This window comes from Musa acuminata, chromosome BXJ3-9 (genome assembly GCF_036884655.1).
Source record: "Musa acuminata AAA Group cultivar baxijiao chromosome BXJ3-9, Cavendish_Baxijiao_AAA, whole genome shotgun sequence".
In the NCBI taxonomy this organism is placed as follows: domain Eukaryota; kingdom Viridiplantae; phylum Streptophyta; class Magnoliopsida; order Zingiberales; family Musaceae; genus Musa; species Musa acuminata.
In genome coordinates this window covers 47,652,319-47,674,053 of record NC_088357.1, presented here as the reverse complement: position 1 = coordinate 47,674,053, position 21,735 = coordinate 47,652,319, and the positions used below count along the sequence as shown (strand labels likewise).

At 39.2% G+C, this 21,735-nt stretch overlaps 3 protein-coding genes across 4 annotated transcripts; 2 read left to right on the top strand and 1 right to left on the bottom strand.

Moving 5' to 3' along the window:
* Positions 1-702: 702 nt before the first annotated feature.
* LOC135648396 (myb-related protein MYBAS2-like) lies at positions 703-1,945 on the top strand. Of its 2 annotated transcripts, none has more exons than XM_065166054.1 (3): positions 703-956; positions 1,045-1,146; positions 1,221-1,945. In XM_065166054.1, exons 1-3 carry the CDS (start codon positions 832-834, stop codon positions 1,627-1,629), a joined length of 636 nt encoding a protein of 211 aa, XP_065022126.1. In that variant the 5' UTR covers positions 703-831; the 3' UTR covers positions 1,630-1,945. The 2 variants fall into 2 exon arrangements, with proteins under 2 accessions (XP_065022126.1, XP_065022125.1); XM_065166053.1 differs by having other exon boundaries at positions 705-937; positions 1,017-1,146; positions 1,221-1,943.
* Positions 1,946-13,468: 11,523 nt separating this feature from the next.
* LOC103999278 (uncharacterized) lies at positions 13,469-14,377 on the top strand. Its single transcript, XM_009420992.3, has 3 exons — positions 13,469-13,600; positions 13,695-13,800; positions 14,055-14,377. Exons 1-3 carry the CDS (start codon positions 13,565-13,567, stop codon positions 14,204-14,206), a joined length of 294 nt encoding a protein of 97 aa, XP_009419267.2. The 5' UTR covers positions 13,469-13,564; the 3' UTR covers positions 14,207-14,377.
* Positions 14,378-16,911: 2,534 nt separating this feature from the next.
* LOC135650060 (UDP-glucuronic acid decarboxylase 6-like) lies at positions 16,912-21,712 on the bottom strand. The gene is made up of 14 exons (XM_065169157.1): positions 21,578-21,712; positions 21,198-21,318; positions 20,932-21,040; positions 20,431-20,517; positions 19,982-20,069; positions 19,618-19,709; positions 18,845-18,909; positions 18,674-18,762; positions 18,495-18,572; positions 18,294-18,387; positions 18,146-18,212; positions 17,996-18,059; positions 17,596-17,636; positions 16,912-17,324 (listed from the first exon to the last, which is right to left on the bottom strand). The coding sequence occupies exons 3-14, from the start codon at positions 21,019-21,021 to the stop codon at positions 17,139-17,141; spliced, it is 1,041 nt and encodes a 346-aa protein (XP_065025229.1). The 5' UTR covers positions 21,022-21,040; positions 21,198-21,318; positions 21,578-21,712; the 3' UTR covers positions 16,912-17,138.
* Between the last annotated feature and the right edge of the window lie 23 nt (positions 21,713-21,735).

Genomic DNA, 21,735 nt, shown 5'->3' with positions numbered 1-21,735 from the left:
CATCTAGAAAGGATCAAGACGGCTATTTCCTATTTCTTCTTCTTCTTCTTCTTCCGTGTGACGACAATGAGAGATAAAGAGAGAGAGAGAGATTGAGACTGGTGAGTGGGCTGCCCACAAACGAACCGGTCGCCTCCACCTCGGGATGGCTTAGCTTTCGCTTCCATGGTGTTTGATTTTGATCCCCATAAAAGACTAAGCACCGAAGCCTTGTGTTGCTTCGACGAGCGGCGAGCGTGCCGCCCTCCACATCAACATCACGGTGAGCTGGGTTTGTGCGCACCCATCACAGATTAAAGTCGCACCACTTCACGAAGATGATGAAACCTTGGATAAAAAGAAGGGGAACAAGACAAAACATTGTGCATGCAAGCTTGATGTTGCTCCATACGTAAAAGGGAGCTTTACATTACATTATCATTTGGGAAGAAGGGAGTCATATAGGAAAAAGAACTGATAGGCAGGTCGTCCTACAAATGTATGCCATCCCAGGGACACGGAAATCAGACTACGAAGCAACCCAACTGTTCCTTCCAATGTATGGATGATGCTTGCTTACGGCACCAATTAACACGTCCCTGCAGTCCCAAGGACCACTCTCCAGAATTCAGCTGGTATCTATGAGACGGATCCACTTGCTTCGTGAGTGCCTGTGACATCACTGAGCCACGACAACCACTGCATGCCTATAAATAAGAGAGGTAGTGCAGCCAAAGCTTTCAAACTATGTAGAAAGGAGTAGTGCGGTAGCTGCAGCAGTTCATCAAGAGAAGCCAAGTGGTGGGCCGAGCCGTGGAGGAGCTACGAGAGAAGCAGCAAGAGATCGATAAGATGGCGATGCGGAAGGGGCCGTGGAGCGAGCAGGAGGACCTGCAACTGGTACGCATTGTGGGCTTATTCGGTGACCGTCGTTGGGATTTCATAGCCAAAGTCTCAGGTTTGAGGGGGGAGGATAGGTAGGCTTACTTCGGCGACTGTAGGAGGACGAAGCTCACCTTTGGTTTGACGTGTTGTAGGTCTTAATAGAACAGGCAAAAGTTGCAGGTTAAGGTGGGTAAACTACCTCCATCCTGATCTCAAACGCGGCCGCATCACCCCGCAGGAGGAGCGCCTCATCCTCGAGCTCCACTCTCGCTTGGGGAATAGGTTGGACACATCCTCCGAACGCTCCATTAAGCTTCCATCGCTCCCCTTGCATCATGCATAACGTGCTTACACAGGTGGTCTCGGATCGCCCGGAAGCTCCCAGGCCGCACCGATAACGAGATCAAGAACTACTGGAGGACTCATATGAGAAAGAAGGCTCAAGAGCGGAAGAGGAAGCCGTGCCCGACGTCGTCGCTCACCTATATCTCCGCCGCTCAAATCGAGCTTCCGCCGGAAGTTGTGGCGGAGAGTAGTAGTACTTCGGCGCTCGGAGAGATCAGTGACGATGCTTTTGAGGACTTCTCCATGGATCAGATCTGGAACGAGATTGCGATGCCTGACATGATCAGCGGGCTGAGCTTCGGGGAATGCAAGGATGAAGTCTATGACGGTATGTGTTCCGCAATCCCTTCTCCTTTGTGGGAGTATTGCTCTTACCCTCTGTGGAAGATGGATGATGAGGACTTCCGGGCATATCACTAGCTACTGTACTACTCCTCATCATCTAATTGAATCTATCAGGCTAATTTCTCTTCATATATATATATAGATGTGAAATGATTATGAGGGAGACCACTGTGATCATTGAGCAAATCTGCAGTGCAATTGTTGGTCTTGGATAGAAACCTAGAAACCTATTTGTATGTGTGATTCAAAGCTCATGTTGCTGTAGGGCTTATTGTATAAACTCCTACAAGTACTTTGGCTGTAGAGAAGAAATAAACAGTCATTCTGCTGTGAACAACATGTGTGGCATCTGTAAGACTGCTTGCTAGTTCAGAAACTTTCTTCCTTTTTCTATTCTGAGATCAAGATGTGTTCCAACCAAATCCTCTCATGGCCAAACTTCTTGAAAGGCCCAACATGGATTCATGGCTTGATGACAATGGTTTCTTGTGCACCCCAATAAATATCCCAATTCTGAGTTAGAAAATTGTAATCAAGGCAGATTATTTCAAAAAAAAAAAAAAACTTTATTTTCAAATGGGAGAACTGATTCAAATGGAAGGAGAAGGAGCTCCTGTCTGTCTATATGAGGTTAATATATGTATTTTATCCTGTAGAGATTTTTTTTTTGACATGAAACTAATTATTTAGATCGTAAAAAATAATCTTAATGTGATATTAAGGTATGTCGTCTAAGAGTACAAACCATAAATATATATTAAAAAAATGATGACTCCTCGATATTGATAATAGACGGTGTAAATCCAACCATCCATAAGTATTTGTGTGGATCATAAAGATACCAATCTATCCATCATAGATTTAACTAATTTTGCTTAAGTACATGACACTCTTGCGATATCCATCGGCCTTCTCATAATCTCATGTAGGAATCTACATATTAGTGAAAACAAAGGACAAACTTCCTTTGTTACCCCACCAAAGTGTAAATTCGAAATCACACAAACAAACATTAATACAAATATTTTATGAATAATATAAAAAATATAAAATTAGATTTCACAAACATTAGAAGAATCATAGGGATTCTCTCGTGAAAAAAATAAAATACATTCATATCGTGCATTTACTTGCGAGTCATCAAAAGCCAATCTTATTATTTTTAAAAAAAATTAATTAAAATTTATTAATCATAAATAATATACATAATGCGAGATAACAATGTATTAACCAACTTAAATGTCTTAGTAGGAATAAAAATATAAAAAGATTGATGGACTATCTTAGATTAGAGAGTAGGATTAGATTAGGGAGATGACACTACATATATAAAAAAGAAAAAAAGAAAAAAAAGTTAAACTACATGTTGTGCAAGTGATAACATTAACTAGTGGTGGTGATAGGGCAATAAAAAGATGGTGGGTGATAAGGTGTAGTGCTCCTCAACTTTTCATTGCTTTTGGTGTTGATCTTTCCTCAACACTGTTCTTATATGATAGAAGCTCTTTGTTGCCTTTCTTCAAGTTCGTGCTCCGCCATTACAGCCCACTGATCCAACCGAGATGATTCTTTATCTTGCCAGTGAACACATGGCAATGACTTGTTAAAGTCCCTTTTGTAGTGCCACAGACTTTGATAACGAGACTTCCTATTACAATAACAGCTTATTAAAGCTTTTCTCTGAAATCTTTGCTTATCAAACGATAGATTTTGTGTATCGTTCATAGTGGCCGCTCCATTAAAGGGATGCACACCACTTCCTATAAGGAAAAAGAGACAAAGTAGTAAGCAAAGGTGAGTGTTGCGTACAATATTGTCTTCGATCGTCATGTGAAATTGACATGCTTATACTTTTTTATCATTTGAGAACAGTGACTAGATAAAGCTTGACTTTAACGATAGATAATACTGGAAGCTATGAATCAAAATAAAGAAAGAAATTAATGAGAGTATTATATATATATATATATATATATATATATATATATATATATATATACATATATATATAGTTTTAGTTTTGTAATTGACGGTTATAGTTTTAGTTTCGACGGTTTTGGTTTTGATTTTTTGATTTTAATTTTAATTAGAAATAATTTAAAATAGTAAAAGAAAGGCAATAGTTTTAAAAACATGAAATGAACATTGAATATAAAATTAAAAAAAAGAAGCAAAAGTCGATTGACATACTTCTTCTTCTAATTCAGGAATAGAAGCATACACATTATCAAAATCAATTAAAAATTTTAAAAATTCAAATAATACTCTTTTAAAATAGTTATTATTGGTATTATTTCATTCATCGAAAACCCTAAATGTATTTTTTTTTTTTTTGGCATGATCCAATGGATGTCAATCTATTGATATGTGATTGCAACGTAGGAGTGCATTTATTAATAATCACTTAAAAGAACCAAAATTTATTTAATTTTGTGATGGTCATGTTTGTATTTGCTCTGATATTTATTCTTTTAATAAAGTTTATGAGTAATGTATGTAAGAGTATATAAAAGAACACATTTAGTGGCAAAATTTAAAGCATTTTGATAATAATCCATAAAAATTAATTTTTCACCAAAACTGCAAAAAGGTGTTACAAATTTAGCTAATTCTTCATTTTTAGTAAAATAATAAAAAAAGAGATTAGTGATGCGGCATATTTTGGCTCCCAAGATACGCCAAGTCAGAATCCGTACTAAGGCATTGCTCGGCACGTCACACCTTAGGAGCCCCAAGACACGCCAAGTCAGAATCCGTACTAAGACACTGCTCGGCATTTCCACCATGCCAACCTGTATACGACCGACCCACGTATAGTAATATAAAGACCTCTAGCCGGCATCTGGAAGGGAAAAAAAAGGATGGCAAAAATCAATTGATCACTCCACTAACTTACTCGTTGGAGGGGCCTCGTCGGGTGATCCCGACGAAAGCCATTTTTGTAAGAAAACGCGGTCAGCTCACGAAGATGAGTTGCCAACCACTCCGGAGAAGGAGAGACGCAGCTCGGCATACACGACGCCCGGATCGGCACACCAAAGTACGCTGATCAACACCCTGTCGTGAGGGTCTAGTCGACCTCGGCATCCAGCTCAGCTGACAGAAGACTCCCGACATCAACCCGTAAACCAGGTCATGCTGACTCACCAGTCACGACATATTTGTTCACTAACAAGTAGGATACCCGAATTTTGTGAAATCTTTCTTCTCATTATGCTTTCTAAATATTAAAATATCAATCTCCTTCTTTAAATTTAAAACTTTTAGAATAGTAGTTGTAAATCCTATTTTTGGATCTTCTCGAAATAAAATTTAAATATTTTATTTTATTGATTTGATCATTTCATTGACTTTCTTTGGCTCTACGATGAAGTGTTGGCTTTCCAAATCAATCTTTCAAAGGGATCATCATTCATGAATATCGAGGTTGGGGGCATTGAGCTTCCACTAGGATTTAAAAGAGAGTTAGGATAGAGAGAGAGAGAGAGAGAGAATGCTATTACAAAGAATATTATAATTAGAGAGCTTATGAGAGTATTATGTTTGCTTGATGAATTAGTGTAAGAAAGAATGAGAAGTTAAGGGTTTTGTTTTCCAAAATGTTCCCCAAACGAATTTTCATTAAGTTTATCGAAAGGATAAATTTATCTTTTTTTATTTTACATTTTTAATAACTATAATATCATAGAAGAATTAGACTTTAGAGAGGGCCTAATGGGATTCGATTAATGGTTTAGTAATTTTTTTTTATTATAATCGTTCAAGTCGATTCAAACTCAATTCGAAATTGAATCGAAACTCATGATTCTGATTTTAACTAGTTGGAATTGAAACCAAACTATCGAGACTTAGTTTCAATTCGATTTGAAATCGACAAACCACAAAGCCTATCACTATTGCCACGCAAGAAATTTTGCGAGAAAAAAAATATATAACATAGCATCGCAAAAAAGACACAAATATGTTTGGTGAAAACAATAAAATTTTCCTAATTGTTCTTATATTTCATGAGTCATACGCAGAGGATTTAATGTGTGAGCGACTTGCACGCAAGTCATTACCACACTTGACTCGATATCCGCAAACAATAGCTTCTGTTGTGCGTCGCACACGAGCGAAGTGGCATCCTTTGGTTGCATAAAAGAAACAACAAAAATCATTGTTCTTTCATCTTAAATAAGGACAGGAAAATTTCCACCTTATTCTCATCATCTTAAATATTTCAATTTTCTATTTATTTCTTTTAGATTTCTTTTTCTCAAGACGTTGGTGTTGCAGAATCTTCAAAATTCTTCTTAATCGTAAAACGTATACGATGATCGGAAATATGTCATAGGACAACAATTGGAATCTTCATATCATTTTTATCTTTATTTTTAATTTTAATATATATTATTTGATAAGATTTCTTAATCAGAATGTGTGTGTGTGTGTGATAGATTTACTGTTTTAACAATTGAATAAGGTATACTGTTTTACGAAATGAGTGATAAGTCTAATTTGATAAGGTATAATTAGGTAACCTTTATTCATTGTAAAATGGTTAAATCTCACTGTTCAGATTTTGTTTCCTAATTGGGATTAGGGATTAGTATTTATCAAGTTAATTATTTTTAACCACTAATTATTGAAGTTAAATATCATCGATGTCCTTGGCAGCATGATATGGCCCTAATCTATATGCGCAGAATTGTCCCAGATGAAAAATACTTCCTTCCAAGAAATTACCTACACAAAGATCACAATCGGGAGAGGCTTTTGAGTCTATCTCTTCAACATAGTCCCAAGGTCAAATTCTATGCATCTATATTCTTGATTTTAGCCCTCTTACCTAGAATTGAGGGTGTTTTTTTATATTTGACTTTGGAGAAATAGAATATTTCATGAAAATTCCATAGGGGTGGTGATTTGTAACCGACTCGAATTGCCCTTTATACTCTTACAAAATATTTCTATAAATATTTTATGGTAGAGGTGATTTGTAACTTACCCAAGTTACCACTTGGACTTATATCTATGCGGGCATGCGAGTGGTAGGTCATCTGGACCTTTTTCTCCTACGGACCTCACGTGGCGCTTGCATGACAGAGTGATGGTTGGTTGATTATGTATTTTCTAACATTTGTCCACCCCTGTAGGAGTGCTTCAAGGGCCCTCGTGAGAGGGGTTTCAGGTGCTTTGTTTAGTTTGTCCATTATGAGAGCATTCAAGATCTTATCTAGTGGGTCAGATTTTCCTAATTTAAGTATTTCGAGCTCATAGGGCCTGTGTTTCTATCTTAGTGGAATTCTCTTGGCATGGGTCAGATTTCTCCTACAGTGGTATCAGAGCCAGGTTGTTCATGCGGAAGATTAGTGCACAAAATCCGTAAAACAGAAAACTACATATATTAAAGATTGTGTTACCTAGAGAGATTGTATATCCCTGAATCCCTGCAGATCTCTAGGAAATGGTGAATGAGGTCAACTATCCTCCTCTCCAGTAGTGATCCACACAACAGGGTTATGATTGCGACGATGCTCCTCGAATTTTCAAGCCTACTATTTAAGGAGGTGAATGGGAGGAGAACAGGAGATGATAATTCAAAAAGGCTATAGCTTATGAACCATTGGTTCTCTCCTATTTATAGAGGTCCCTTGTCAACTTAACCCTAATGGATCCTACTTTATTAATTACTAAATCTCCATCCAACTACCCAAGCCTCTTAAATTAGTCGATATCTATCTAATAATCTTTCATTGGCTCTTATTTGATCACATCCATATGATCCAATAATTCATGAGCTTATTGGATATCCAATAAGATATGGGCTATGGTGGATATCTCATATTTGAACCTCTACTCGTCGTAACGCTTACCATATGTGTGTGACCCTTTATACCAATATCGAGATGTTCATAAGTTATACCTGTCAGAACACCTTCTAATTCAGTGAATTATTATCTTCATAATAATTCACTTAACTCATCGACTACGGATGTACTAGGCTACTACGCCGCAGTCCCTAGACGATATAGGGGAATCCAATCCATTAGACATGTCTGTCCTCAGTTATCGTGTACCTATAGTTTCTCATCTATCTAATATCCCAAAGACCGTATACTGGGCATGATGCTGTCAGACTCATAGAGTTTCTACTCAAGTCTCGCTTTAATCGGATTCCCCCAGAGAAATCTTTCTCTCTTAATCCGAATGACCCTAGCCAGGGATTTGTCTGAGCTAGAACATATGAGATATTCCTCTCATGACACTGAGAGCGGATGCTCCTCTATCGACACTCAATAGTCCTCGTAAGGTTGGCTATAATTCCCGATGACCGGTTGTGCTGGATCTGGATCCTTTAGACCTATAAGTCTGGTATCAAAGAATAGAGTACTCATATAGGACATCCTTTGTATCTCAAGTCTAAGGACTAGATACACCACTGGGACTACAGAATCGTTGTTTGACAATAAGGCATCATCAACCATCCAACATTCTGTAAGCGGATCAATTAGTGAACTCATTCTCCAATGAGCATTTATACTATATCCATAGTGTCCCCATACGACCAGCTATGAGACTAGCTGCATCAATCATATGGATGAGTATATAGCACACTAATCTATTTGGTTATCTCGATGTCCCTCTCGAGTAACCTATGACTGAGATTATTTAGGATACGTGTTTAAAGATGAATTGGTCTCATTATTGTGATCTCATCATAATCTGATTCTCATTGCACGGATCCATAGACATCACAATATAAGGAACATATATACCATTAGAACTATGGAATCGTTGTCTGATAATAAGGCATCATTAACCATCCAGCATTTCGTAAACGGATTAATCAATGAACTCATTTTCCAATGAGCACCTATACTGTATCCATAGTGTCCCCACACGGTAACTATAAAACTAGCTGCATCTATCATATGGACGGGTATATAGCACAACAATCTATTTGGTTATCTCGATGTCCCTCTTGAGTAACATATGACTGAGATTATTTAGTATTTGTGTTTAAAGATGAATCGGTCTTATTAGGATAAGGATTATTGAGGGTCCCCCTTACCCTTCTCGTCATGTGCTATTAAATGGAGGTGGCTTATCAGCATGTCGTTTTGAGGCCGACATTGACACTAGATGATCGTGATGACGGTCCCTTTCCGACCTTTTAGTCTCTTTGAGTCAAGTAGGGAGTGGTCCCTCCTTTAGTCATCCGAAAGTGACGTGTGGGGGAGGTGAGCCATGCCATCGCTATTAATGTAGGGGCATGACCCTTTCTTATGTCAATGAGGAATAGGTCTTGCAGGCTCTCTTTAGGAAGTTAGGATAGGTAGGGATCGTAGGCTAATCCCCTATCAGCGACTATAGAGAGTTGGTGGGAGTCCTCATATTTTTTCTTAGGTGACTTTCTCGGTCCGAGTGGCAGGATAGGTTGGTAGTATTGGTCCTTTCCCCATCATTCATCCCCCTCAGAAAGCGCGGTTCAAAGTTGATTTGTTGCCACCATACCCACTAGTTATAGAATTTGGTCAGTGCTTATTTGTATCTCAAGGCTCAGGGATACGCCTTAGCCCTTAGTTCTTTGATCATGTCTAGCCGGGCTCGAAGTCCCTCCTTTGATGTGGCTTCATCAAATGCTTCCATTTGAGGGGTTGGCAAAATAACCTTAGGTGGAAGGATTGCTTCAGTGCCATAGACTAGGCTGAATGGGGACTCGCCCGACGTGGTCTTAGGGTTTGTCCATGATGCCCACAAGATGCTAGGGAGCTCATCCACTCATGATCATTTAGCTTCAATTATCCTTCTCTTTAATCCTTTAAAGATGGATCTATTAGTAACTTCAGCTCGTCCGTTGGTTTGCGATTGTGCCACTAAGTTGAACTTTAGCTGAATCTCATAGAACCAACAGAACTCTTTAAATTTTGAGTTGTTAAATTACGTCCAGTTGTTGGTGATGAGGGCTTTTGGGATCCTAAATCTAATGATAATGTTTTTCCGTACAAAGCCCTTTACTTACTTTTTTGAGATTATTTTTAGAGGCTCAACTTCGGCTCATTTGGTGAAGTAATCTGCTCGTGTCCACTAGACCCTCTTCACCCAAGCATCTAATATCCGAATCGAGATAGATAGTGCTTGTTCTGGGTAAGGTGGGCTGCTTCCTCTTCCCTGAAGAAGATTTGCGATCCTCCCTCCATTCTTGAACGTTTTAACCTGACGGCCTAAGTATAAATCCTACATCTAAAGGAACTTTCTCTCTCCAAGGCGGATCCCTCGAAGATAATATTGATTTGTTTCTCTTTTGGTCATAAGGAGTGGGGGGGGGGGGGAGGGGGACCATAGTGTCACGTAATTTGCTCCAATTCGCTAAGGGGCCTCCAAGAGGCCGAGCAAGGGTTCGTCGATCGAGCTTCAGGGGAAGGGGGTACCGACAACGACTAAAAAGTGGGTCACGGGTGTGCAAGGACTAAGGAGGCTTTGGACGGGATGAGTAGATATCTTGGAGGGGAGATATCGAGGTTATTGAATAAATACCAGTAGCATACAAAAGTCTGCGCCGAGACGAAAGCATTGACTCACTGGAAGGGGGACAAGTGCCCTCCTTACTCAAAAGGGTCGAACATTAGGGTTGTTTATCATCAATAGAGAACTTGTTGGTAAGAGTTGTGGAAGGACATTGCTATGACATTTGACCCTCCTATCGCCAAAATGTTGGTACACTGAAGCCATCGACTGATAAGCCAACTCGACTCAGTCTAACGCCGAAAGTGCAGGCCCTTCCTGGGGAGCTGACATGGATGACTGTTGTGGAGAGCTTGCTTAAGGCATGGGCATAAAGAGCTTCTCATCTGTGAAGGGGGTGAACTAATCTTAGGAATATGGTCCACCTTATTAGTGGGAGTCATCTCGCAATGCCTCCTCAGATGCGTTGGAGGTCTTGCATGGCAAGTCAGCATCGAGAAAGGTCCCGACGTGGCCCCTCTGATACTTAAGTAAGAGAGATAGGGAAAGAGTGAGTTAACTATACTCAGAAGAGCGTGGAGTTCACCCGCTTGCCCTTGTTTGTCCTAAGGCTTAGTTTTTATACTTGGATGTCGGGTGACAAGGATGGGGATTGGTGAGAGTCTCCCCTACCTTACTCGTCAAGAGCCATTAAATGAAGGTGGCTTATTGTTGCATTGTCCTGAGGCCAACGTTAACATTGGATGATCGAGATAGCATTCCCTATCTGGCCTTTTAGCTGCTTTAAGTCAGGTAGAGAATGATCCCTCCTTCAATCATCCAGAAGAGAGGTGTGGGGGAGGTGCGCCATGCCATCGACCATTAATGCTCGGGCGTGACCTTTTCTTCAATCGTAGTGGAAGTGGGGATAGTCAGGGATTATAGGTTGATCCCCTATCGGCGACTACAAAGAGTTGATGAGAGTTCTTATATTTTTGTAACCCTTCGATTCGAGTGGCTGAATGAGTTTGTAGTACCGGTACCTTCCCAATCATATAGAAATAGATTGATGACAATATAACAATATCATCAGATGCTGCAAATGAAGATATTATGAGATGATGAAGGACACAAAATATAAAAGTTAAATTTATATTTAAAAGATGTATCTAGATCACCTTATTAAATGAAAATAATAATAGAGAGATCTTGAAAAAAAAATTAAGAAATATAGGGATCACATTTACTTAACTCATGCCCTAAATACTAAAATAGAATTATATATCTCTTCTTAAACAATACATCAAGAGTGACTCTAAGTCTTTGAAATTGACTTATAACTAAAAATATCATGATAAACAAACCTTAACATAAACTCCTTCTACCTCATCTTGATCTTCGCTTACCAAATAGGACTCTACGTGAGTCTTCCAAATCTTATTGTTCAACCGATTAAAAAATTTATACCAAACTCACTAACTTCACTATAATAATATTTTTTTTAATATTATAATCTATGATTGAAAATAAACTAATTATTATTTTTATCAAGAAGATCTTCAAGGTACAAATCACCATTCTTATGGCTTTAAATAGTAAAACATAGTGCTATCAGCTCAAAATCTAATATAAGACCAAATAAAAAAAAGAAACAATGGAGGCGAAATAAAAATCTTTATTGAATTTCTAAAAATATTTATAAGAATCTGAACTCCATCCGGTAATCCACTCAATTAGTTGTTGTATCTATTTATAGACACAAGATGACAGTTTACACTAAGATAATCTTATCTTATTCACCAGTATTTGATCTTATTAAGACTCTACCATCTCATTTAACCAACTCTATCTTAATCGATGCTTTCAATTTCTTACCCTCGAGTTACTGTAATCATAACATATTTCACATTATGGTTGTGTAAGATGGTCTACGAATCCCTGACATGATATCATCACAACTCGTCTCTTCTGCTTCCACTGTCTGATCGACCATCAATTACACCGATGGGTAATCGACGGTGGATGTAGCAACATTATCCTCTCTTCTGTGGACCTTGTATCACTTCATTCAACCATTCGATTGGATATCAGGATAGAGTGCCACGCAATCCCACAGGAAATGAAAACACAAGCTTGCACTCGTAGAGGCATATGTAGAATTCATGACAGTAGTGTCGTGGTAAGTTGTTGTGCTTATCTCGTCTTCTCAATCTTGTCTCCACTCCATCTTCCTTGGTGGCCACAGGCTTCTGTGGTCGTACGGTGAAATTTGTGATCCAGAATTGAAGGTCGGACAGGGTGGAAGAGGTGAAGGGAAGAGATAGGAAGGCCACTCGAGGGCACACATGCATCATCCAATTCGAAATCACACTGTAAATATCTTACTGTACGTGTTCCTTCCTTTTGTTTGGAAGCCCATTCCTTGTTGTTTGTCTCTTGCACAGGTGAAGGTCCTCGAAACCGGTGGCTGGCGGACGTTGTCGGTGCGCTGAGACAAGGAACAATTGGCACGGAAACCGTGGAACCCTTTGCCTTGTTTAGTGGTGGACATTTACAAGGTACAAAGGTTGGACGCATTTCATCGGGCAGCGGACAGGCGTGAGCCGCTGCAGCAAGTGGATCCACAGTAAGATGATAAGTGGCTAACGAACGTCGCGGCTTATCAGACGATCAAATTGTTTCGTCAACCTCGAAGCCTTCTTTGTGCAACTCACGATCAGGTCATTCTTCAGAAAGCACCGGCGGAAGAGGAGCACAGTGGTCTTCCTCGTTCCATGTTGCTGCCATGGGTTCCTGCAGGCCATGTGGCCGCCCTTGGACTCTTGCCCACTGTCTCAACCTGAGGGCCAGACATCATTTGCAGCCTCGCGGACAACAAAACAAGACGTCTTTTTACAAGAACAACTGCTGATGGGACGAGGCGACGTCGACAGCGGCCGCTGTTCTAATGGGTTGGCGCACAAGACAGGATCCAATTTGCTTGTTTGCGGATTCTTTTTCTTTCTCTCTTCTTCTGTGATTTGTTTCAGCCCTGATAGAGAAGTCTGGGTAGGTAGCATCATGGAATCAAACATTCTGAAAGTAGCTTTCGGGTGCTCATGCAAATTTCACGAGGCGCGACCATCCTCGATCACACGCTGCGGAAGGGAAGCACTACTCGGAGACGGCAGCTGTTTCCGCCGTGTGTGGCGTGCTCGTCGATCGATCATCGTCACCAACGGTTCGCGAACGTTCCACGTCAGCGTCTCTGATGCGGATCAAGTACGGCTGAGGCCTAGATTTCATCGTGACCGTCGGTGCCGGATCGATGGAAGAAGACCGCCTCCTGCGATCCGTGAAGGAGATGATGATGTGGCGTGTTATTACTGGATGGTCTGATGACAGAGCGAATCTAATACCGGAAACTACGACGGTTACGAGATATCCCTTATCATCACACCACCAATGATCTCTCATCTCCCACGTGATCGCGTGGCCCACCTCGACTTCTTTAAAGCTCCCACGTTTCTTCCACCGAGCTGAAAGCTAGCGACGCCGGGAAGACTCGCTGAGGCTGTCAGAAGTTGCTGTTTCGCCCAGCATGGGTGAATCCTCATCGGCTTCCTACATCCGAATGGTAAGACAAACATGTTCGTCTTCACTCTTTTCTTTCCGCTGGAGTAGATTGATGCTTCATGGTCACCATGGTGCCTGTGTGTGTGGCTCTTCAGGTGCAACACTTGATCGAGCAATGCCTCGTCTTCCACATGAACAAGAACGAGTGCATGGAGGCCCTCGCTAAGCATGCCAACATCCAACCCGTCATCACCTCCACCGGTCTCTCTCTCTCTCTCTCTCTCTCTCTCTCTCTCTCTCTCTCTCTCACATGTAGAAAAGTTTGTTTGCGTAGCAGTTGATCTTGAGCATTACGTGCAAACGATAGCAGTTTCAAGAGCATGAAAGCATCACCGGATCGCACAGGAATATTTTGCACATCTGCACATATATGCATAAAGGAGAATGCATAGCAAAATAGTGGAAAATTTTCAAGTAACCATATATATTTCGTTTGATTGTGTTTTTGGTGTTAGTATGGAAGGAGTTAGAGAAGGAGAACAAGGAGTTCTTCCAGACATACATGAAGGACCAAGAGGAGACGGCTTTGGAGATGGAGGCTGTGGAGAGGAGGATACAGAAGATACTCGCTGAGACGGCTGCAAAAGATTCGGACAAGGAAGATTAAGATCAAACTGTCCATTAAAATTACCTTTGTCCATCAGTCATCTTATGTATGTATAGCCTCCTTAGATTCCAATACCACTTCATCTCTTCTTGTTTCTCCAAATCAAGTTTGAATGCTGCAATTTATAGGCTACAAAATGAAGGATTAAACTGTGGTGGCATTTGCATGGAATTTAGGGTGTGTGGTTGTGTGCACACGTGGAGGTGTGCATGGGGTTTTTGATCAGTCATGGAGAGTAGAACTTGGCGAGGTTTTGTGAGCTTATACGTTATCGTCATCAGATATGTCACGCTTTTGGTTGATTAGGACTTCAACGGTAGTTCTTCCTTCTTTTCCTCTCTCTCTCTCTCTCTCTCTCTCTCTCTCTCTCTCTTTCATATATATATATATACAAAGTGAAATTCCATCCCTGGGTTAAAAGTAAAAGAAACTCTGATGAGACAAACATGAGTGTTCAACCTGATAATATATTATTGCACCTGTATTGTATATTATGAAACATATTTATATATTTTATATGGTTGAGATATATAATTAGAGTTTAAGGTTTCTACATATGTAAACATATTTTTACTTGCGTTAACAAAGAAAAAGAATTAAATTTCATTACGAGAATAATAAAATATAAGAAATAAAACTCATCACCGAGTTAACACAAACTCAAAGTCCCTATGCACTCTTTCACATAAATTCTGAAAATTTTTTTTTAATCTTTTTTATACCTCCCTTAATCAAAATACTCAGATATATATATATATATATATATATATATATATATATATATATATATATATATGATATTTATTACACCAAATAATCTAGTTTTTCAAGCAATTTAGTTTTCTATTTAGAAAAATCCAATAGTACTTACCAATCCTAACAATATTTAGAAAAATTCAATAGTAATCTAATGGCCAATAACTTATTATTTTTAGAATCACTATATACTTCAACATGCATAACTAAGTTTACGATTTACGAATAGCTATAGATATACTTCAACATGCACAGAAATGACATATATATATAGTGATTGTAGGCTCTGGCCTGTTTGTAACATACGTGGTAACTGAGTACATAAAACTTAAGTTGGGAGTTATTAAGTCTTGAGTGTGTTGATCAGAGAGTCAACATGACCAGGGTGTGATTCAGGTATGAGACTGAGATAATAAGTGGACTTATGAGGTTTTGCTCACTCTTGGTGACCGACTTGCAGTTCCTTAGAGGTGCGGTTCATCTACCAAAGGAAGTTTGAAGTCATTTCGAAGTGTGTCTTAGCCTAATTAGGGGATGGTTCGTGTCATCTTGAGATGTTTCTTGAATGCTTGGGAATCCTACAAAATTGGTCGTTGTTGGAAGAATTCTCGACTAGACCCCTTCAATGATTAAGTCAGTTAAAAAAATAACGAGAGTTTAGAAGGGCTCAATGATATCTGTTTTTCTTTTTTCATGACTGGTTTCGAGGTTCGACTTTTATACCTAATTTATGGACGAAAGGTGGCTAGTTGCTTTTTCTCCTATCTTCAATTTTTCATATTGTCATAAGTTCATTCATGTCAAAAGCTAGTGAATGTGACAACAATATGGAAGAATATCACGTACTATCTGTCAAGGTAAGGGTATGTTAAAAAGGACAAGGGATGGGGTGTAGTGAGGTGCCCAAAGAGTTTGGTCATATCATCAAGAATTAATGCTTTATGCAATTAATTATATGACCCCTTATGAAATTATGATTAAGGGTGATGGATCACGACAATGAAGAAGGGGAAGAGGTCTGGTGAAGCAATCAAGAGAAAACTAGAGGTTGGGTCTGATTGCAGCACGAGCTCCCGTGTTCTCCTAAGTGGTGGCTCACCACTAGTTGAGTCACAAGTGCTGTGTCATTATTTTCCAGTTCAACAAAATGTGCAAGATAGTTCGCATTCAATACATCATAATGCAAGTGTGGTTAGTAGTGACAGCGTTTTGGATGGCCTCTCTCTCTCTCTCTCCCTCGGTTTGGCAGTCATTAAGATCTGCTCCAAGTCGAAGGGCACCTCTCCTTGTGATCGTAATAGAGATAGGAAAGGAGTGGTTTTCCATCAGTGTGGCCGATCCACATAGCTGTAAAGATTCTTCTTGCCTGCATGCACACATTGATTCGTCAGCTAATGCTGCAAAAAATTCCAACCCTGCACTGTTGGTTGTAGAAAGCCTCGTCGTCCAATGGCCACTCGGTGCTTTGGGTCACACGTTCCTCTCTTTTGGAAGCAGAAACTTTGTCTTCCCTGACAGTGAACTGTCGCCTGCTTCTCTCTTGTACGAGCAGTTCACTTACTAAATATCTTCATTTTTCGAACTATTTTTTGTCTGTTGCGTCGTAGTCATTATTCTTCCAATTACCAGTAAGTATATTCCGACGCTCAAGTCAGAGTGTTCATCGTCCGTTGCGATGAACATTAAAAGCAGAAGTTTCAATCACTGTGAAATCATCTTTTCGATCTCAAAAGGCAGCAATCACAAGGCTGGAGAAGGGCCAAAAGAGAAGTTGGTTGCATAGCAGAGTCATACGTTCAAGACTTGCAATTAACTCCAAGAAACACAGAGAGCTCGATCTATCGCTCAGGTAATCGTGGATGAGCTTTCTATAAGTTAGACTGTGGCAGAGAGAGCAAAACTTGGAACCAGCAACATCTTGAAGACAGTATGCACCATGAAGCTAATCATGGAATTCAAACAGTTCGATTGACCTTTAATCTATATAGCCATTTAAATGGCCGTAAGAAACAAATCCAAACATGTTCAGGGAATATTTCTTCTCAAACACTCGAAATGTAATACCTTTCTCATAACCCCTCTTCAGATGTATCATCTAACAATCAAAACTCGGAACCAAACATTTATTTGAAGATGAGAGTAGAGCACCGGCCACGACTTCATGTCGATCACAAGGTCATGCTTTCTTGGGCACTCCGAGCCGGAGCCTGAAATCCTCCTCCATTAGGGGTAGACCTTGTCGTAGGGTGATCTTGGGCTCCCATCCTAGAAGTTGCTTTGCTTTTGTGATGTCAGGTTTCCTTTGACGTGGATCATCAGGGGTATTCTCAACAATTTCAATTGATATGGAGGGTTCAATTAACTGCAAAAAATATGGTAATGCTCGGTTAACTTCTAAAGGAGGTACAAATTTGTAATATTTAGTTATCTGGATGTCTCCATTGCTACTCTAGCCAGTATAATTTAAAGTCAAAATGAATGAATGATGTGTTGTACGGAAGTCTGCTTTGTCTTCCTTTCTACAACTAAAACATGATTAACCAAAAAAAAAAAAGTCAATGTTCATCTTTTTTTAACAGCAAAAAAAGGGGTAAAAAGGCCAACTTTCTGGCAGCAAGGATAGGAGAACTTACTTCCTTCACGATCTCAGCAAGTTCCATCATTGTAAATTCACCTTCAAATAATGAATAACCAATTAGAGATTATGATCAAGGCTGACAATTAACAATGGTAGAGTATGGAATCACGATAACAATCAGGACTAGAAGATCTACGATGCACAGAAAAGACACAGAGACAGGAACAGAGACACACAGCATTGCAGATAAGTTTCTAAAGAAACAATATCAAATGCACCTCCTGTTTAAAACTCAAAAATCCATTTGTCCTAGCATGTTAAGGTTTCTAAAAATCAAGATCAGCATTCTCCCCTCTTGGCTAGTAATATAGAAAGACATGGCAAACTGAAGCAGCATGTGTAATAAACAACAATAACAGCCAACCATGAAATTACAAGGTAATCATGGAAATTACCAGGGTTCCCTATGTTAATAGGGCCCGTATTATCTCCTTCCATCAGCCGAATTAGTCCATCTACCTGATGGTACATCAGAGCGATGTGTAACAAAACCAGATAAGACCTAAAAACTCTGCTCGGTTAAAAAGGCAATCAATGACATTTACCATGTCAGAGACATAACAGAAACTTCGAGTCTGTGTTCCTGGGGCTTGGACTGTTAAGGATTCACCGCTGCATGCAATTATAACTAGATTAAGTAATCATGGTCAAAGAAATATGCCATATATGTGTTGATGAAAGCACAGAGATTACCGAAGTGCTTGAGCTATAAAGTTACTGACGACACGACCATCATCAATGTTCATGCGAGGCCCATACGTGTTGAAGATTCTAGCAATTCGGATCTCTGATAAAGAATGACAATCCCAGATGTATGGTGAGAAATGGCCAAATTCTACGTTGTCAGTAATGAAACTAAAAATCAAATATGCGACTTAGATAACAACAATGCACCTAGGCCATGCTGTCTATGATAGTCAAACATTAATGTCTCTGCCACACGCTTCCCCTCATCATAGCAACTCCTCACTCCTAGGAATATTAAAATATTAAAAAATGATAATTTATAGAAAAAATATTTCATTGCTTAGACACAAAGTTAATGGCTACTTGCAAGAAAGAAACAAAAGTACCAATAGGGTTAACATTTCCCCAATACTCCTCCTTCTGAGGATGCTCCAGAGGATCACCGTACACCTCTGAGGTAGATGTCAATAAAATCCTGCAACAAAGGTTAAAAGATCGTATGCACATTCCATATGCTTCCAATATTCTTAACTACACAAAAAGCAATTAGGCTATACCTTGCTCCAACCCTCTTTGCAAGCCCCAACATATTCATTGTGCCCATAACATTTGTCTTAATCGTCTATCAAAAACATTATTACAAGTTATTTTTCATTCCAGTTAAACTTTAAAATACCAAATGCACACAGCAAAGACAAGCAAGATGAACTAAAAGAGCAGCACAATAAATGAAATGGTAGACCCATGGAACAGTAATAAAATCTACTACAGCTAATAGGAAAATTAATTCCACGATTGAAGTTTCCTACCAACTTTAAATAAAATGGAGTATTAGTGTACTGATGTTGCAAAAACAATATGAAAGGTGTCACAAAAGAAGACTTGCAAGCCAGCTAAGGAGGCAACAAAGGGTCACGTGTGCAGCTATGAAGACTTGGAAAATATACTGAAGAAATTTGGCAAAAAAATAACTTAATCTCTTCAAAAAAATCAGGTATTTGAATTTCTAGGATATAGCACCATATATTGGTTTATATTGATATATTCTTCAGCTAAAATCAACAAATACGAGTTCAGTTACAGTTAACCGAAAAACTAGTGACTCTTTAAAATTGTTGAATTTACATAAATGGATTATTAGTGTTATGCAGGTATGAAAGACCATAGAAACCGACCCTTCTTCCAATGAAGAATATGAAACGTGCTATAATAAATAAATGGCATAGCCATAATATCAAGATAGGAATTTTCTATCATTGAAGTCGATTTTGACATATTCATGAAATCTCATCTATAAAATCTTCCCAAAATTCTCATATAGAAGACTTACCTTGACAGGATTGTGTTTATAGAAAATTGGCGAAGCAGGGCAAGCTAAGTGGTAGATCTGATCAACCTCCACCAATAGTGGTTCTGTGATATCTGACAGTATGGAGAACCAGGTTTATAGGTATGAAGACAAGTTGTAGAAGTATTTGGGGACCAAGTAAGATTTTAATATACTAGCAGATTTATATTTCATCCACTAAAAATACAAAATTTAAACACATCGACCGAGTAAACCATGCTATACTCGAAAACTACAGGAAAATGTGACATAAGTGAACTTGAACAAGAGTTCTGTAAGTAAAAAGGCTACAAAAAGGGAATAGTATTGCAGCATGGCTAAATTCTTTTTCATGTATGGGAAATACCATGTCGAATCAGCTCAAATCTTGGATGACCAATCCATTTCTTGAGATTGTCCTTTGAGCCAGTGAAAAAGTTGTCAGCAACGATTACCTGGCAACAAAAGGAAAAGCTCATTATTTGAGTACATGAAGTAAATAATTCAGAAAGTTTGTGCAAAATACTTGAAAGGAAATACAGAAATATTTTTTGACAAGGAAACAATTGAATGTTTAATTAATATTCAACATTTTTTTATTTAATAATGGATGAAATAGATAGAGTGGTCTATCAAAAGGGTCCAAGTGAAAGGAAAAGAAGACAAATTGTGTAAAAGGTTTTAGAAATGTGAGTTCTTCAAGAAAAACCAAGATTAGGATTGCTGTGAACTTGTAAATCTCTTTTATTGTCTTCAATCACAACGGCAAACCCAAATATTGCAAAAGAATTGGCTAAAAGTAATCCAACCACATACCTCATTCTTCTCATTTTCCATCAACTTGTCCACCAAATGAGATCCAATGAAACCAGCTCCCCCAGTCACCAAGATTCGCAGATTGGACTATCAAGGAGAAAGGTCAAAGTCAAATTAGAATGTCTTCTACCATGGGGAGAAAAACACCACCACGCCGAAAAACCAAACAACGTGAGATCTCAGAAATGAATCTCAATTTTAAAAAATGAATCAAAATAAGAAATTTGATTATCCAATTTTGTACAGTGGATTAGACTGCAGAAAGCTAGATTCTTTGTTGACAAATGCTCTATAAAATTCAGTGGTGTGATTTTACTAAACATGGAAGAACTCTTTTACTGAAATCTAACAAACATAAGATCACGAGATAACTTCCTTATCTGAGATCTACCTATCTAGAATCCTCGGTGCTTAAAATTAAAACTAAAAAATGATTCCAGCCAGTAATGCAAAACGAAACAAAGCAAACCAGATTTTTCTTAAAATAAAAAGAAAAACAACCTGAAAGAATTTGGAATTTCGCAGAGGTGACGGGGTCGGAGGCTTCTTCACCACCACATGATTGTTGCCGTTGGCTGCTTCCGTGGCCATTCCTTAGATCCCTTATAGCCTGCACCACAGGCATCCAGATCTCATTGAACATAGATGTGCAAAATCAAAAAGAGATAAACAAACAAAAGCAGTTCAAATCAATGCTAACGACCATAATAGCAGAGTAATTAGAACACAATGTAGATCTTTCACCAAAAAGGAGAAAAAACAGTAACCTTTTTCTTCTCCCTTCAAGTAACCAGATCAAATTTCTTGCTTCCCTTTAATTCACGTCACCTCGCGGAAGAAACCCTCGAGATCCAAAGACCTTATATAGATCCGAACCACCACCACCAACTGATGCAATCAAGCACGTAAATCTCCATCAATAAAAAGCAAGGCAGTAAACAACCATGATCACAAAAACTGCTTAGAACACACGCAAAGGAAGGATCCGAAGGACCGCTCGACAGCGAAATCCCTCCCATACACCAACCAAACGATCCCGATTCGAATCCATTATTATACTACAACAACATCAAAAAACAGAACCACTACAACACTATTTCAGTAAAGGATCAAACTTTCGTGGTCATGATGCCCTCGAGGGGATTACCGTAGAGGTATCCGAAGAATCGATCTGAAAACTTCGAGTGGGAGTAGGGAATTGGAGGGGGAGGGGTTTCGGGGGAATTAGGCGAGCTTTAAGGAGTGCTCGCCTCCGAGCTCGGTATTTGGGGGATTCTGCGGTGCCGACTCGCTTGTGACGATGGC

Excerpts from the sequence above, each read along its gene's own strand:
- LOC135648396 (XM_065166053.1), top strand. The coding sequence starts at position 832 with ATGGCGATGCGGAAGGGGCCGTGGAGCGAGCAGGAGGACCTGCAACTG. Across the intron at positions 938-1,016 it reads TTTCATAGCCAAAGTCTCAG|GTCTTAATAGAACAGGCAAA; the intron begins GTTTGAGGGGGG and ends GACGTGTTGTAG. Across the intron at positions 1,147-1,220 it reads CACTCTCGCTTGGGGAATAG|GTGGTCTCGGATCGCCCGGA; the intron begins GTTGGACACATC and ends GTGCTTACACAG.
- LOC103999278 (XM_009420992.3), top strand. The coding sequence starts at position 13,565 with ATGGGTGAATCCTCATCGGCTTCCTACATCCGAATG. Across the intron at positions 13,601-13,694 it reads CGGCTTCCTACATCCGAATG|GTGCAACACTTGATCGAGCA; the intron begins GTAAGACAAACA and ends GTGGCTCTTCAG. Across the intron at positions 13,801-14,054 it reads ACCCGTCATCACCTCCACCG|TATGGAAGGAGTTAGAGAAG; the intron begins GTCTCTCTCTCT and ends TTTTGGTGTTAG.
- LOC135650060 (XM_065169157.1), bottom strand. The coding sequence starts at position 21,021 with ATGGCCACGGAAGCAGCCAACGGCAACAATCATGTGGTGGTGAAGAAG. Across the intron at positions 20,070-20,430 it reads TGGAAAATGAGAAGAATGAG|GTAATCGTTGCTGACAACTT; the intron begins GTATGTGGTTGG and ends TTTTGTTGCCAG. Across the intron at positions 17,325-17,595 it reads TTGCTGAGATCGTGAAGGAA|TTAATTGAACCCTCCATATC; the intron begins GTAAGTTCTCCT and ends TATTTTTTGCAG.